The sequence below is a fragment of the Patagioenas fasciata genome, chromosome 8 (assembly GCF_037038585.1).
Source record: "Patagioenas fasciata isolate bPatFas1 chromosome 8, bPatFas1.hap1, whole genome shotgun sequence".
Lineage (NCBI taxonomy): Eukaryota > Metazoa > Chordata > Aves > Columbiformes > Columbidae > Patagioenas > Patagioenas fasciata.
The window spans coordinates 24666761-24682269 of NC_092527.1; the positions used below are offsets into that span (position 1 = coordinate 24666761).

Sequence of the window (15509 nt, forward strand, 5' to 3'; positions counted from 1 at the left end):
GGTTTTCCATGGAGTGCAGATCCCTGGAGAGGTGGGAAGTAAAAGCCAGATTCTGCCAGTGTTGCCAGGCAGCCCCAAACTGGACCAGGGTCCTGGAGAGGTGGCCTTTCTGTCTAGGAGCACCACTCCCAGGCAGCACCACTCCACTCCCAGGCAGCACCACCGCCTCTGAGAAAAATAAGGTGGTGTGTACGGATGTGTGGCCACACTATTCAAATTGTAAGGTAGCTTGCATATTTGTACAACTGCACAGATACCTACAATTCAGCTTAAAATTAGATGGAGCTCATGCTGATGAAGCCACAAGATGGGTAGCTGGTAAAGATGTACAGCATATCTGTGAGGCAACATCTCTCTGCCTGTTGCCTGTCAGCAGTCCTTGGACCTGGGCACTCCTGGTCTGGATCAGGAGTTTTAATTACACCACTGACTGCTCTGCACTGCGACTGATGGGCTGTAAAAGGTCAGGGCAGTTTGCAACGTCATTGCTGGAGTCAAGCTCCTAACTTGTGTCAGGAAAGGGATCCATTTCCTTCCCCAGCTTTTCCTCCTGAGCAAGGCCTTGTAGTCTGCAACCCACCCTCTGAGCCATCTGGCATCCAGCCTGCACCTTGGTGCTGGTAAGGTTCAATCAGTAGCAGAAGTATTATATGACAATGATAATTTGCTGCATGAAATTCAGCTATTTCAAAATGTTTCATTGGAAATTAGAAAAAAATCTCTCCAACAACAAAAATATGTAAATCAAAATATTTTTTTTCCAATATTTTTGTTGTTTAAACAGGAATGAACCCCAGTATGTCCAATAGCCTGCATCTTAGATGTCAGACTTTGCAGTGGTTTTCAGTCTTTTCCAATCTGTGCAATCCTGAAGTAGCTTCCTATGAACCCATACACAGCAAGTGTAATTCTGCTGCTTGACAGCCACCCACTTTGCCCATCTTTGTAGCTCCTTTAAAAGTACTTAGTGGCAGGGGTAAAGTCATTGGACTATATAATCTCAGAAATACCCTAACTATTTTTAAATTAATTTTTAGAAAATTCTTTGCATAACTAAATGCCACCAAAATAATTGCAGAGTTAGCAAAACAAGATCAGCTTTTAAAAACCCAAGAAAAAGAAGCTACATTTTAAAATTGGTTGTAATGAAAGAGCAAACATTCTTGTTTGAGTGTCAAACACCTTGATCAAATGAACAGCATCTTCTCCCTGCCCACCCCCCCCCCCCCCCCCGAAGAAAAACGTATCAAATATGAAAATTTCCTCTGGGAATCTGCTGTTTTGATTAAATGCCACCTACTGACTAGAAAAATGTTGTGCATGACAATTTTTAAGGCAGCTTGACAGAACACATGATTTCCACACTAAAAGGCGTGTTAGTCTAATGAGACTGAGGAAGTCAAACAGCTAATGGAGAATATAATGTCATAACACTTCTCTCCCCTCCTGTACCTCAGATTAACTTTCTACTACAGGATACACAGGAATTCATTGTTTTCATAATCAACTTGAAAGTTATCAAATCAAGGATCATGTTACAGAAGCTCTGCAAGAAAATTTTTACAAATATTAACAAAACAGAAAGGTAAACTTTAACACATACCACTTACCAGAAGACACTACTCCCAAACACAGCCACAGCCAAAAGCACAGAATATAATTACACATATTAACCAAGAGCTATTTTCTTGGATGATTTACTCTTTTCACTCTCTGCAAAGCAGCACCAAAACCTCTGCAGACACCACCACTTTCTTAAGTCTCAAAAACTGGTCCTAGTTCCTGTTTAAGACCCCTTTGGTCTCTGCAAGGACGTCATGTGGCTTGCACAGCCTGCAGCAACTCTCATCATCATCTTAGAGGAAACAGGGAGCCTGAAGTTCAGACCAGACAAATTAAGCAAAATCCTTGCAACACAAGTATGAGAGCAGATATTTCTCTATCTCTGATGTGTCCCTTACTAACTATTATTGTTTTTCCTTTTGCAGCTCACACGTCTATTTATAATCTTCTGCTCCTGTGACCTTGCTCTCCTATGAGCTGCACCCACAGAGACTCTCTGCAAGTCTCCAGGAAGGCTGCTTTCCCACAGTGATAACTACTCAGGTACCTCCAAATAGCTAATGAGCATGCTTAACGAGCTGTCACACCCCATTCACGGACTAGCCTGACTTTTCTACAAATACTCTTCTAGCTCTTTGAACTACACTCATGTATATCTTCTCCTTTCTTTAATTCTTTGTTTACAAAATTAATACTCCAATTGCATTTGGTTGCTAGCTTTTGCCACAAAAATCTGGATAGGAGTGGAGACAAACTGATTAAAGCAGTAGTTTTGCTACCTGGTATGCTCTGGCTTAAAACAACAATTACTGAAGCTGAGTAGTTTCCCTAGAGACTGTGGTTTCCTTTATTTTTTTCCTAGGAAAGGATTGTTTTTAGGGTATTCAGATAACTTTGTTTTAGTCTAATAAGAAACATCTCCTTAATCTCTTCTTAATTTATATCCAGATTCTACGTTAGTGTTTTCTTCTGTGCTAATAACTTGACCTATAAGGATACACAAAATTGCTCCTGCTGCAATTGAAATGAAACCCTAGCACTAAACATGTATAAATCTTTGTTAAAGCAGCAAAGTAGAGCAACAAGAAATTAGTCATTGTCTACATAATAATTTGTGAGCTCAGTGTATTCAGCAGAACTTGAAAGCACAGCTTTCAAATTTGAAGCAGAGGCTGCTACCACATGGAAGTAAAGGAGGAACTGGTAAAAGAATGCAGTAGTTACCTTGCAGAGAGGCTCACCAAAAGAGGGAAGTGCAACAGACTCCGCAGCAGCTGTGTCAGGTTGCAGCCCCTTTTGCTGTGATACCTTTCCTGGGCTGGAGAACAGCAGCTCAGAACTGGTAACCCAGCAAATTCCTTCTGCAAGGCTGCATGTTAGGCTGCCATTTCACACACGGGGTGTCTAGGGCTACCTCTGCCTGGAAGAACTGCCCCTCTGTTAGCAGGGAAATGTGAGTGGCAGGCTTCACATGGAGGTCTAAGAAGGCTTATTCAGTAATAGGAGTTGTTAAGATGTCTAAAAAACAGACACCAGTGATCAGGTGAAACTTAAATAATTGTTTTGTATCTAGTACATTGGTCACTACACAATGCTTAGAGGAATGTGCAGATGCCCGTAACTTGAAGGAAGCAGAATCTACCTTGTAAAAGTTTGGGATCAGCATACATTCAGAATGTAATCTGCGAGGTTTATGTACCCTTCATGCCAACTATGTAGCCACAAATTAGTACCAGAACCTGTGTTCGGAACATTGGCAGAGTTACCAGTGCAAAAAAATTGGCCCGAGTCAGTCTCATGGCTTGTGTTTTATTCTGCACAACTGGAGAAGTAGCTCAGAGATTGGATCCATCTTAAAAGCCATTCTAAATGCATAGATGACAAGTATATGATTAAATACTTAACATAGCCATTCCAGGCTCTAGTGGTACTTTTATTTCTATTTGAGTTCTTATCATTTTTCATTTCCATTAAACTTTTTTTCTCAAGTGAGATGAGATTAAAAAAAAAAAAACAACAAACCCATCACCAAACAGCCTGTCCTTGCCCCGTACAGGCATTACTGCCAGAGATGGTCAGAGCTCTTCCTTTCCTAAGCACCTATTATGCTTTGTCCAGACAGACCACAAATGCAAAACTCCATCTTGCATCTTTTAGCCTCTGTCCCAGCTCCAGACATTACTTGGTTTGTGGGTCTGGGCAGTAATATGGGCAGTCTTCCATCCGAGCACCTTTTGTGTTTTCACCTTCTCTGAGTGACAGCAGGTGGCAGTACGACAGAAGAGCTTTCGAGGTCTGCCGGTACTTGAGGCTAAACAAATCCTATCTAGTTGCAGGTATGTCGTTCATTTTCATGTTATGATTGCAGCTTACATTTCTTTTCCCCAGTCTCGAATAATGAGACAGGAATTTATCCCAACACAAAATACAATGACTCACTTTCCTGTTTACTTACTTTCGGAATTTTGAGCATTTATAGGATTATATTTTCGCACTCCCACTAGCCTCTGGAATGGACAGGTTTCAGCTGGGCACCCAGCAGAGAGGGCACTTGGAAAACAGTGGTCTGCTCTGACCCTCTCACTCTAAGGGCACAGATCATAAAGGCGTCAGCATGTAGCAGAGCAGACAAAAGATTGTGAATGAAGAATCAACCTTTGGGTGGAAGCAAAGTACTTGTAAATTGGGTCAGCTTTGGCAAAGGTTATTAAAAAAAAAAAAAAGAGGGCTTTTTCATTACTTTCAAAATTAAACTAGTCAATATTTTGTTTTGGAAAAGTATTTTTCATTTAAACATTGAACAAAAAATACTAGTAAGGCTAAATATAGTGTAACAAAAAATCAGAATATCCTGAGACGAAGATCATTTGTGGGGAGTTAAGAATTTTTAGAGGTATTTTTGATTGTTTTTAAACAAAACCCACTATTCATACAACCTTAATGAACAGTTCGGTTCTGTCTCTGTAAATCCAGTAATATGAAGCTTTTCAGTACATGTTTTTTTTTTCCCAAGCTGTTAATTCCCTGCAGGAACACAAGCTTGGGAACTGTCTTGCTAAGGATATAGAACTATGGGGTTTTTTGGTGCTACAAATTTTCAGATTAGGTATCTCTACATAGATTCATTACATTGCAGCTGCAATGGACCTCCAGAGGAAATAATATCTGAGAAAACATTTGTATAATTACTCAGTTGGACAGGCCAAAAAAAGCCTGCTCCACATATTAATATTGGGACAGGGAAATGGAAGAAGTATTTTTTATCTTCTGGGAAACAGGCATCCTTGTAAATGAGAGGTTGACTACCAAAATTAAGATCACTTTTGTTAGGATAATATTTGCTCTAAACTGAATGTTGATTTTAAAAGCCTATGATCTCTAAATTATTTTTCCTCCGTAGAAATGCTGACATCATTATTTAAAAACAAAAACAAACAAAACAAACAAACACCAAAACACAGCTTTTCACATTTTTTTGTTACATTTTGATCCAAAAATATTTATGGGAAGAAATTTTCAGGTCACATTTTTGCTTAATAAGTTATGTTACTTATATTAAACTCATTTTATTGCACATTTTTCTTTCCTACATCTTGAAAAGTTTCTCAGAGAGGTCAATATTACAATTGCCGTTTTTCAGACTGGGAACAGTGACATTAAGAATTGAAGTGATACATACAGGGCCAGGCAGTGCCAGAGCCACAGATATTACCTGGACCTCAAATACCCAAGTCCATATGTCAGTAATAATTACAACTCCATTTAAATTTCCACACACACCCCTTCTTAAAATTATTTGAAACAGAAGAAAAATGGGTCAGTGTTAAAATAACAGCACATTTGACATTTTTAGCTCCCTTCATTTTTCACCTAGCCTCCAGTTTTCACCCTAGTTTCATTTTGAATCAGATCTGCCTAAATGACTATATTTTTCCCTGAGACAGCAGGAGGAGATATGTTCCTGAGAGTGCCAGACTCAGTCCCCAGTGTCTAAAATATGCATGTACTGCTCTTTGGTTCCTACCACTAAAAGAAAAAAAAACATCCTTTCTGCAGAGATAGCATTTAAGTTTTAAATAATGCATTTGTGTACCTCTTCTCTGAATCAAGGACTCAATTTCTTCTAGACCCATAGAAGACAGATAGGATAAGTGATTGCCCGGGTTACCACATTTTAATGTGGCTGATTCATGGAGTCCTGCAGCTCCTGACTAAAGGATATATTGCTGTCGCTGTTGCCAAAGGTGCAGGATGGGTCTAGGAGTGTAGAGGAACACATGAACTAGAGAAAAATTAGTAATCTCTCCAAATTTTCACATCCCACCTGTCCCAGGAATGCCAGAGAAACTCAAACAGAAAAATTTTGTTGGGAGATCTGAGTGAGAACAGACTTATGTCAAGATACAACTGGAGACATAACTGTGTAGATAATACAATTAGAATCAGAGACCTGGGCTGGACAGCACACCCAGCTGGGACTTGGTCCTGTAGCTTCCTTTGATGTTTGATGGTCTGTGCTTTGCTTCCATAATACAAAGCAATGTGAACTACTCCAACAAACTCTCATCCAGAGGTCAGTTGAGCACGTATTTTGATGTGAAACATATGAATAGTCTCTCATGGTTTAAGTTAAGCCTTTAAACGCTTTTCTTTATTGGAATCACGAAATTAAGTTCAGGGAAAATCAGAATTCATTTCATAGAGAATTTTTCAGAGACAAATAATCCATTTGAAAGAGGCAAAGATGAAGGGGAGACCTTCCGCTGCTGTTTTTCTGATGTGATGGGGTTGATTTCAGTAGCAGCTCTGTTACTCCTGTGATGATCTGAAGATGACAGTGAGGCAAGGGCTTGAGAGAAAAGTAGTGTTTTGGTAGACCAACAGATAGAGCAGTGAAAACAAGCTTTCAGACAGACTCAGAAAAATATTGGACAGAAGAGACCTCTGAAGGTTACTTAGGTCAGCTTTCTGTTTGGAGCAGAGCTAGCACCAAAGCAGATTAATCTAGCCACCCTGAAAACCTCTGAAGACTGAGATCTCACCTCTTCTGTGAGTGTCTGTCCCCGTGCTACACCACCCTCCCAGTGAAAAAAATTTTCTTGGGCTTCAATCTGAGTTTCTAAGCTGAAACTCGGGGACATTCATTTTTGTTTTAGCACCTGCCACTACGAAGAAGTGTTTTGTTTCAAAGGCTTTGAAAATGCCGTTTAGTTGTGGGCTGCTATTAGGTCCCCCATTGGCCTCTGGGCCAGATTAAGCAAATCTGGCTCCCTCAACCGTTCCTTGTAGGTGATGTGTCCTCATCCTCTAACATCTGAGCTATGTGAAACAGATTTCAAGCTAAGTACAGTTCAGGAAAAAAATTGTTTATATTTACCTGTTATTTTACTCAGTATTTTACCTGGCTATGAGACACAAGTTGCAGCACCATTGTGCTTCTATTTCATACTGGAAAATATCTACTATGGAGCAGAAACAAATAATGCAGAGTCTCTGATCTGCCCTAGGGTGTCTCCAATAGATATTGCAAAGGTAAAAAGATTGCTGTCTGACTCACTAATAAAGCTACCATCTAGGCACAAATTTAAGATAGGCACTGGCTGTCCATACAACTAGTATTCATTTTATATGTAATTTATCTCCTTACCCTGTACAAGGCAAATGAGATGCAATACTTGGAGTCACCCTGTCTCAGTAACCCTTTGTTTGCCTTCATTACTGAAGAAAATTTTGCTTTTAGGAATACTGCAATGGCAATAAAAATTCTGGTATTGAAGGGGACACACAAGCTCCATTCCTGGAGTTGCCCTGGTGTAATACAAGTGACATCAGAAAGACTAGTACAGAAGAGAAAATGTAAAAATTTAAATAAGAACTAGGACCATGTTTCATCTCACTGTTTGAAGTATGAAGGTGTGTCACAAAAGAAAGTTGGAAATCTTTATCAGATAATTCAGAATTTTCCAGGCTTTCTTTTAGCACCTCTTCAGTTGCACTGCCTAGTAACTTATTGGAAGTCAGAAATTTCTGTTAAAAGACTTTACTTCTCATTAGTATAGTGCACACTCAGCATGGTCAGAGACCACTGGTATTAGCAAAACCAGAAAGGACATATCAACATCTTTGATGTTTGTCAAGTAGAAACAAAAAAATAGGGAAAGAAAAAAAAGTCAGGCTTTATTTATCCACTATGAAGAATAACATACAATTCTCACAGTGCTTTTGCAGGTCATTTCAATAAAATACCTATTCTTCTTACTCACAGAGCACTCTTCTGCATAAAGTCAAATGACTTTCAGGTAGTTGCTGCATTAGTAGGAGAGATCTTGCAGGGATATGTGTACACTTTGCGCATGTTCATCACTTCAGAGGAGAAAGAAATTAAAGCGATCTTTGGCTGTCTGCAGTATATCTACTTGGCAAGTTTCTTGCCCACTGAAGCCTCTGACAGTTGTATTGTAGCCTTCTCTCAAGCTGTAGCTGCCCTCTAGAGATTCACTTTTATATCCTGAAACGAAAGATTAATTACTCCACCTATTTTTGGAATGTGATTAGGTGGAAGGAATAGTGACTGTAAAAGAATTATGAAGATACCCAGAAATTGCCTACTTTAACTCTGCAAAACATTCAGAGTAATTCTCATTAACAGTCTCCACCTTGCCCCTCATTCCTGAACATAATTCCATGAGATCATAGTTCTGTCCTCTATCAGTAGTCTTGATGTGTTTGGCATATTTACTGCCTCCTCCAGGAAGCATTACCTCTGGGAAGCCCAAGATGCCATTAGGGTTATGCATTTTCTTAATTTTCAGCCAAACCCAAAGAAGTTGCTCCATTTCTTATCTCTTGGCCTTAGACAATTCCTGAATTAAAGTTTTTAATGAACTGTTAATTTTTCTTCAAAAATACCTTTGAGCTTCCAGTTGTTTTCAGAGTTGCTCTAGAACATCTGCAGAGTTTTGCCCATCCTGCACCATCAGCTTACTTTGTAGTAGAGAGGACATCTCAAAAGGAGAACATGAGAACTCTCTGTAGCCTGAGTATTTCTTGCTATATTTCCTTAGACTGCCAATAAAACCACTGGTTACTGGCAGCTGAAAGAATAGTGGCCGTTTTCACCTGGAAAACCAGATGGCATCATCATCATCAAGAGGTTTGAACTGGTGATCACTTAGCCTGGAAACAAGGGTCATATCAAACTGAAATTCCTTCTAGTCATTGGATACTTGAAAAGTTGTCAATTTACTGTCTAGTTTTTTTCAGCATAATTCCCATGGTTCCTGTATATATAATGATTCTAGCTTGCCTTGCAGAGGCAATGCTGCTGCAGTTGTTGATATCAAAAGGTACACCGTGATCCTTCTTGTTTCTTTGGAGCCTTTTCCATCAATTCCATTTTATACCATATGAGAATAGATCGTAACCAAAGTTGCAATCTAAACAAACTGGATCTGGATTTCAAGGGTGCCAAAGTCCAGGGTGATTAGATCTTGGGCGCTGATCCAGACCCATCTTGCTGATGAGTAAAGAAAATATATCAATCAGCTCGTTACAACACGTCCTTGGCCTGCAAATGGAAGCAGAAGATGAAGAGGAGGAAAAGAGGATATGATGTGTAATAATTGGTAGGTAGCAGCATGCTGTGCGTGCAGCCTGAGGAAAGAGAGATCCCTTCAATGCCCCCCACACAGATTCAGCAACTTCACTGGCCCACGCACTCTTCCATCTCAAGAACCCGACATGCTTCATAGCCTCCAGCTATCAGCCTTGGCGCCAACAGATGAATCATATCTTTCTGCGAGTGTCCCTGCTGCAGTAACTTATTATCACCCTCTGCATTTAGATAGAACTTGTCATTTCCAGGTCTCAAAACACTGCATGGAGGTGGATGCAACCTCAGACTTTATATCTTGCTTCTGACCATCAGAAATCAGTTGGGATTAAGGCTGGAGACCATGACTCCACCCTCTCTTTACATTTTCTAATCCTTAGGCCACATCGCCTTCCTTTTTTGTGTGCTTAGCAATCAATGGTGAACACTTACGATATACAGAAGAGTTTTTCTACATTCTAAACAGACAGCAGTTAACTAATGAGCACATTTATTTTTAGATGTGTATAAGAGACAAAGAGTACACTTCTCTACTCCTTAGTTAGTCAGCTGATTTCTGTTTTCTAGCCTTGTAGATGCTTAGCGCTCTATGATAAACTGCCATTCTGGATTTGGACAAACAGAGACATATAAACATCAGTCAGTTATGAAAGTCCTGTCGCCTACAGCTCAACAGTTTCTTAAGTCTCTCTGAGACACCTGCTAAATTTAGCCTAGCTCTGGAATAGGAGGACCAGCGATGGCCATTTGGTCCCTAAGGGAAAGTGGGGAACAGCACAGCAGGGTAGGACACAGTTGTACTGTGGTACCTGATTGAGGTAAGGAGAAAGACTTAAAAATGATGGTCAGGTTCATCCAGGAGTCCAGATCATCAAACATATTCATGGTGATGAAGCAGGTCTAGGGTCAAGCCAGGAAAACCACTCACAGCTCATAGTCAGAATTTGGCTGGATGAAGGTTACTAGTATCAGATGCAATCCAGGAATTACTAGGTAGTTCCTCAGCAAGAAGGCAGATAGGAAGTCAACCTGAGAAAACAGTCCCTAGCTCACAGTCCAGACCCATACAATCAGTATAGCTGACCTAGAGATCAATATTCCTACAAAGTAGCTCAGGCTAGAGGTGAAGCTCAAAGCCTGGGCTTAAATGGAGCTCCTGGGCCTGTGGGCAGAGGTTGTGGATGGTGACTGGGTGAGGGTGGTCAGGGCTGTCTTTGTAGAATGTGCTTAGGTGTAAGAATAACTCTGCTACTTGTTGTGATGCCAGTGTAACTCCTTCTCTGCCTCTATGAAAGAATTTATCTTGTACTATAACCCTAGGCTTCAATAGCGAGGACACAGGTGAGTTGTATTCTGAAGCAGCAGGCAAGTGTTCCCCAGAATTGCTGGTGCAAGTACTCAGCACACCATTTCAGATACTCTCAACATGGGGAGCTTGCTTAAATGCATCTTCTGGCATTTCTGTCTAAATTGTCTTATTAGGGTGTTTTCAAACTCCCTTCAAGGACACCTTTTCTAGGTAAGAGGGTTCCCTCATCACAAGAAGGACATTGAAGTACCAGAAAGAGTGGAGAGGGGGGTGACAAAGCTGGTGGGGGGCCTGGAGCACGAATCTTATGAGGAGCGGTTGAGGGAGATGGGGCTTTTTAGCCTTGAGAAAAGGAGGTTGAGGGGAAACCTTATAGGTCTCTACAGCTACCTGAAAGGAGGTTTGTAGCATGAAGGGTGTTGGTCTCTTCTCCCAAGTAGCAAGTGATAGGACAAGAGGTAATGACCTGAAGTTGCACCAGGGGAGGTTTAAATTGGATATTAGGAAAAAATCCTTAATGGAATGGGTTGTCAGGCAATTGGAACAGGCTGCCCAGGGAAGTGGTTGAATCACCATCCTTGGAAGTGTTTAAAAGGTGTTTAGCCGAGGTTCTTAAGGACATGGTTTAGTGCTAGAGTCAGGTTAGGTTATGGTTGGACTTGATGATCCTGAGGGTCTCTTCCAACTGGAATGATTCTATGATTCTATTCTGTGATTCTAACCGGTGTCAGAGAACTGTATCTCTATTTTCCTCAGTTCTGCCACCCTGTACTTACCAGTTTTTGTTTGGCAATGAAAAATGGGGCTAATATATCCCAGGCTGGGCTAAACCAGTATCCCTTTTTTTTCTACTATATGACTGCATATTCAGGGAGTGATCTGATGCAAATACAGTGAAAGTTCACAGATTGTTCCTTCACTCTTCACAACTTCACAATCCTTTACTTAAGGTAAAATTGTTGCATTGAAATAATTGTCCCCAGATGAACTGCCAGATGAACTTCAGTATACTTAAAGTATGTGCTCTTCAGACTGTAATTACTGTCCTTCACAAGCAATTAAAGCCATAATACCACTGTCTCTTGGAAGCAGCATCTGAGTCAGGCAAAACTTGATGTAGGGAAAATAAACTAAATCAGCCTTTACTCAACTTTTTTTCCCTCTTGCATCACCACAGACTTCTCTGAGCTCTGTCACCTTTTACACAGTGGCTTTTTATATAGAAGGGTATATATTCAAGAAGTTTCTTGCCAGGTATGTGTGTTGAAGGGGCAGCTGGCAGTGGTGTGGGACACATGCAGATGAAGAGATTACTTGGGCTGTAGATAAAAGTGCATTTCCAGCCCTGCTCCATGTGCAGAGCCCCAGTGAGATGTGGTTCTTTGGGACTGGTACACCTGAGCAAAACACACCCTGAAAAACTAACTGTGGGAGGGAAAGGGGTTGAGAGGCTTACAGGAGAATTAAGGTAAATATAGTTGTTCTGCTCTGTTTAAGTAGTTTAGTACACAGATTTTAGGGATTAAACATTCCCATCGGGTCTGGTTCCTTCTAGACACTGCTAGGCTACCTTTCTATTGGACCTATTCTCTCTATTGTCAAAGCAAAGCACTGCAGCCATCGTGGAACCACTTGCTGGAGGTGATTGCTTTTTTTTTTTCCTCTCTCAACTGGCATTTTTTTGTAGCTTTTTTTTCCTCCCTGGTAAATAGTTTATTTGCCCCAAATGGTACATCTGAGAAATTCAGGTCTGAATTTGAGTTTAACGTGCGTAAAAAAAAAAAAAAAAAAAAAAAAAAAAAAAGGAAATTTCCCACTTAAAAAATAAATAAATAAATCTATTTTGAAAATTGCTTTAAGAAGGGCTGAAAATGTTTAAGTCAGGGCAAAACATTTCAAAGAGGATCAATTGGATATTTCTGTTTGCACAAAGTAGTTTCTTATTTAACCAAAAAACCTGCAAAGTTAGCATTTAGTATTGAGGTTGGCTGTTATTTTTTGAATGTTTTCATTTTACCTGTGGGCATGATAATCTATTATTTATATAGGTCCCTATATAATGTCTTTCCTCAGAGAGGAAATCAAGCTTTCATGGGAAGTGACTTGGCAGGATGAAGTGTCCCATGTTTCCATGTGGTTAAAAGTTAAATTAACTTTATCTCTTGTCATGTTTTACTGCACACAGCTTTTGGCTTCCTGCTCAAATTGCAAAATGATGTGTATAAACAGCATCAAGGCAGACAAAAAAAAAAAAAGCTAAAAATATGGAGACAGAAAGAAAGTCATTAGGAATGACTTTTCGATTCAGGGACTGAGGTTGGGCAGAAAGGCAGAAGCACTACTTCCCTCTGTCAATGCTCTTGCTGGTTATCCACAGTACCAGGACACTTGCTAACCTTCTTGGCCAAGGGGCCACCAGTCAGCTACTCTTCACTGTGCTGAAGCCCAGCTAATACAAATGCTCAGCAGGGAGATAACTGGAGAAGCGCATATATTCCAGAAACAACAGCTCAGATCCCACTTCTAGCCTCATTTAAAAGAGTCTAAATCTGAGACTGCCACCACGAATTCGAAAGACTTACTATCACTTCTAACCAGCTGGTTCCACCAGCACCCAAAGCAGATAAAGGTCCAGACCAACTCAGCTATTGTTGCAACCTGCACATTGAGAAGTACAGCCTCTGTAAAGGGCCAGGGAAGCTCTTCCACTATTGGAGATATGACCTGATGGCCAGTATTCAGTATCCAAGATTTGATGGATCTTCTCAGCAGAGGAGGAAGCTGCCAATTTCAGATGCTTTTTGTCAATGCAACTCAGCAACACAAACCTGCAGGATTATACTGTAGGGCATCTGTTTTGCCAGGGAAATATTTATCCACTTTTCTACACTGCAGAAATACCTGTTAGGCAGATTGAGATGGTAGGGAAGGAGGTTGTGCTAAGATCAGCCCATGGACAGGATACATCAATTACTCAGATTCAGTTTTCATCCAGTTATCTATTTATAGTTTATATATACTATTTAATAGTATCTAACTATTTCATCAAACGCTTGTCCTTTCTTCCCCCCCATTACTTACTGCAGACTTTGCCTCACCTCACCAGGTAGGGGTGAGAGAGAGCTTAGCAAGGAACACAAATAAAAATGATGGGTGCTAAGATGGAGTTATGGCATTCTCCTGTGCCCATCCCGCCAGGCTGCCAGTGCAGGCGAGGGAGATTTTTCTTCCTTGTAGGGAGCAGTGGGTCGTTTCTCTCTGAGCTCCCCGGCTCTCTCCGGAATAGCTCCCCAGGAGGAACGCAGCCCCTGGGCGCTCCCGGCTCGCAGCGCTGAGCAGCAGCCCAGCACGGCGCTGCCCTCTGGACCAGCGCACCTGGTGTTCCTCCTAACGCACGCCCGTGTGTGTGCTTTGTGCCCTTTCCTTCCCTGGCTTGGGCTTGCAGAGATTCAGCTACTGATCTGATCCTTGTCGAGTCAAAGCGTCTGTTGAGCACGACCGGAGGAAGGATGCAGAGGCGGAGTGCGGGATCAGCGCTGCTCCCTGAAAGAGACATATTAATAATACTGATGCGTGGCCAATTAGCAGAAGGAGTCAGGTCCAGCCCTCGTGTCTGCGTGTTAGTGATTTATCGACAGTAATTACCGAGGCACTTAATGCCTAGTTTGGATGAGAATTAATTCGAGGCCGGATAAATAATGCATTAGGGTTTATTTAGCCCCATGTGAAGCTTCTTCCCTGAGCCAGAGCTGAAGTGGCTTTTGCGCGGAGCGCGGCGATGCGCGGGGCGGCGGCCGGGGCCGGGACCGGGACCGGCCGCTGAGGCTGCCGGCAGTGGGCGCGCCCAGCCGGGAGCATGCTGAGCCCCAGGATCCGGCAGGCCAGGAGAGGTGAGTGTGTCTTCCCCTGCGGCTCGCGTTGTGGGGAGGGGACAGTCTGCCGACACGGGGCAAAGTCCCGGCGGTGGCGAAGACCCTCGACCCCTGCCCGCTGGTCCCCCGAGCTGCGGCCACCCTCCGGCAGAGCGAGGCTGCTGCCCCGCTGGCCCAAGCCGGCCCTGGGGAGGGCAGCAGGAGTGAGCGGCGTTTGCAAAGGCTCAGAAAGAATGAAGCAGAGGAGGAGACCTGTGCTTGTGTTCACCAACGTCGCCTGCAGTGTCAGGTCAGAGCAGCAGGGATAATTCAAAAACTGTACTCCATTCTGGACTCGATGGAGCATTTGCAACCCTGTGCTGGCTGCTAATGCTGTGTTTCTGATGCTGAAATTCACTATAGCAGCCGGAGACAGTTGTGGCAAGTTTTCCTGCAGCACCTTGGAGAGGTGGTTTGCTGCAGCACGGTATCCCTCCAGGGATGGAAGCAGAAGTGGGGAAGTCGTTCGGCATGAGCTGTGGGAAGGAAGGAAGGAAGCAAAATCTGCCCTGGGTTTACAACAGCTGCTTGGAGCAGTCGTTCAGACCTGTGAGGTGTAGCATGCAGTGTTTGTAACGTGATCAGCAGGGGCTGGACACAGCCTGTGTCCCCACTACTGATTGCCTGGAGGAGATGCTTTGGCAGGGTGTGATCTCCTGCTGCAGCACCAGTTCCTCATCTCACATGGCATTTGTTGAGCATCGTTACCATTCGCAGCCTAATGACAGTCTCAGAGGGTTATCCTCCTGCCCATCAGACACAGGCTAGATTAATGTCATTTAGGAGCAGAGGAAGGGGTAGTCAGAAAAGTATGTAAAGATGAGTTCTTTCTTCTGCCATGCCCACATTATAAAATAGGAAAGTGTCACTGGTCCTGGCTGCTGTGATTCTGAGACAGATACTTCCAGCCGAATGTCACTTTGCAGCATAAATGCAAAAGCAGTATTACACGCTGAACAGTCTTTAAAATACCAACAGCCCATTAAATAGCTGTTAGTATCTTGGAAGAAGCTTCCTGCCATTTGCACGTGTCAGGATCAGATATGTACAGCCTCACCCACAGTAAAGTCATAAGTACTTATTTTTTAGTTACACAATTTTGTAGAAGTTCAGC

General features: G+C 42.2%; 1 protein-coding gene across 5 annotated transcripts in view; it reads left to right on the plus strand.

The window, feature by feature from the left end:
* The first annotated feature begins 1764 nt into the window (after positions 1-1764).
* ARHGAP22 (Rho GTPase activating protein 22) overlaps positions 1765-15509 on the plus strand; it is a 154322-nt gene continuing 140577 nt past the window's right edge. For 4 of the 5 annotated variants that reach the window (XR_011740303.1, XM_071811953.1, XM_071811954.1 and 1 more), the window contains exon 1: positions 14265-14374. Coding sequence is in view for 3 of the 5 variants with exons in the window: in XM_071811953.1 (XP_071668054.1) it covers positions 14341-14374 (34 nt within the window). In the remaining 2 variants the exon portion in view is untranslated. Of the gene's footprint in view, positions 2107-14264; positions 14375-15509 lie in introns of those variants that run through there. The other variant, XM_071811955.1, reaches the window with a different exon arrangement.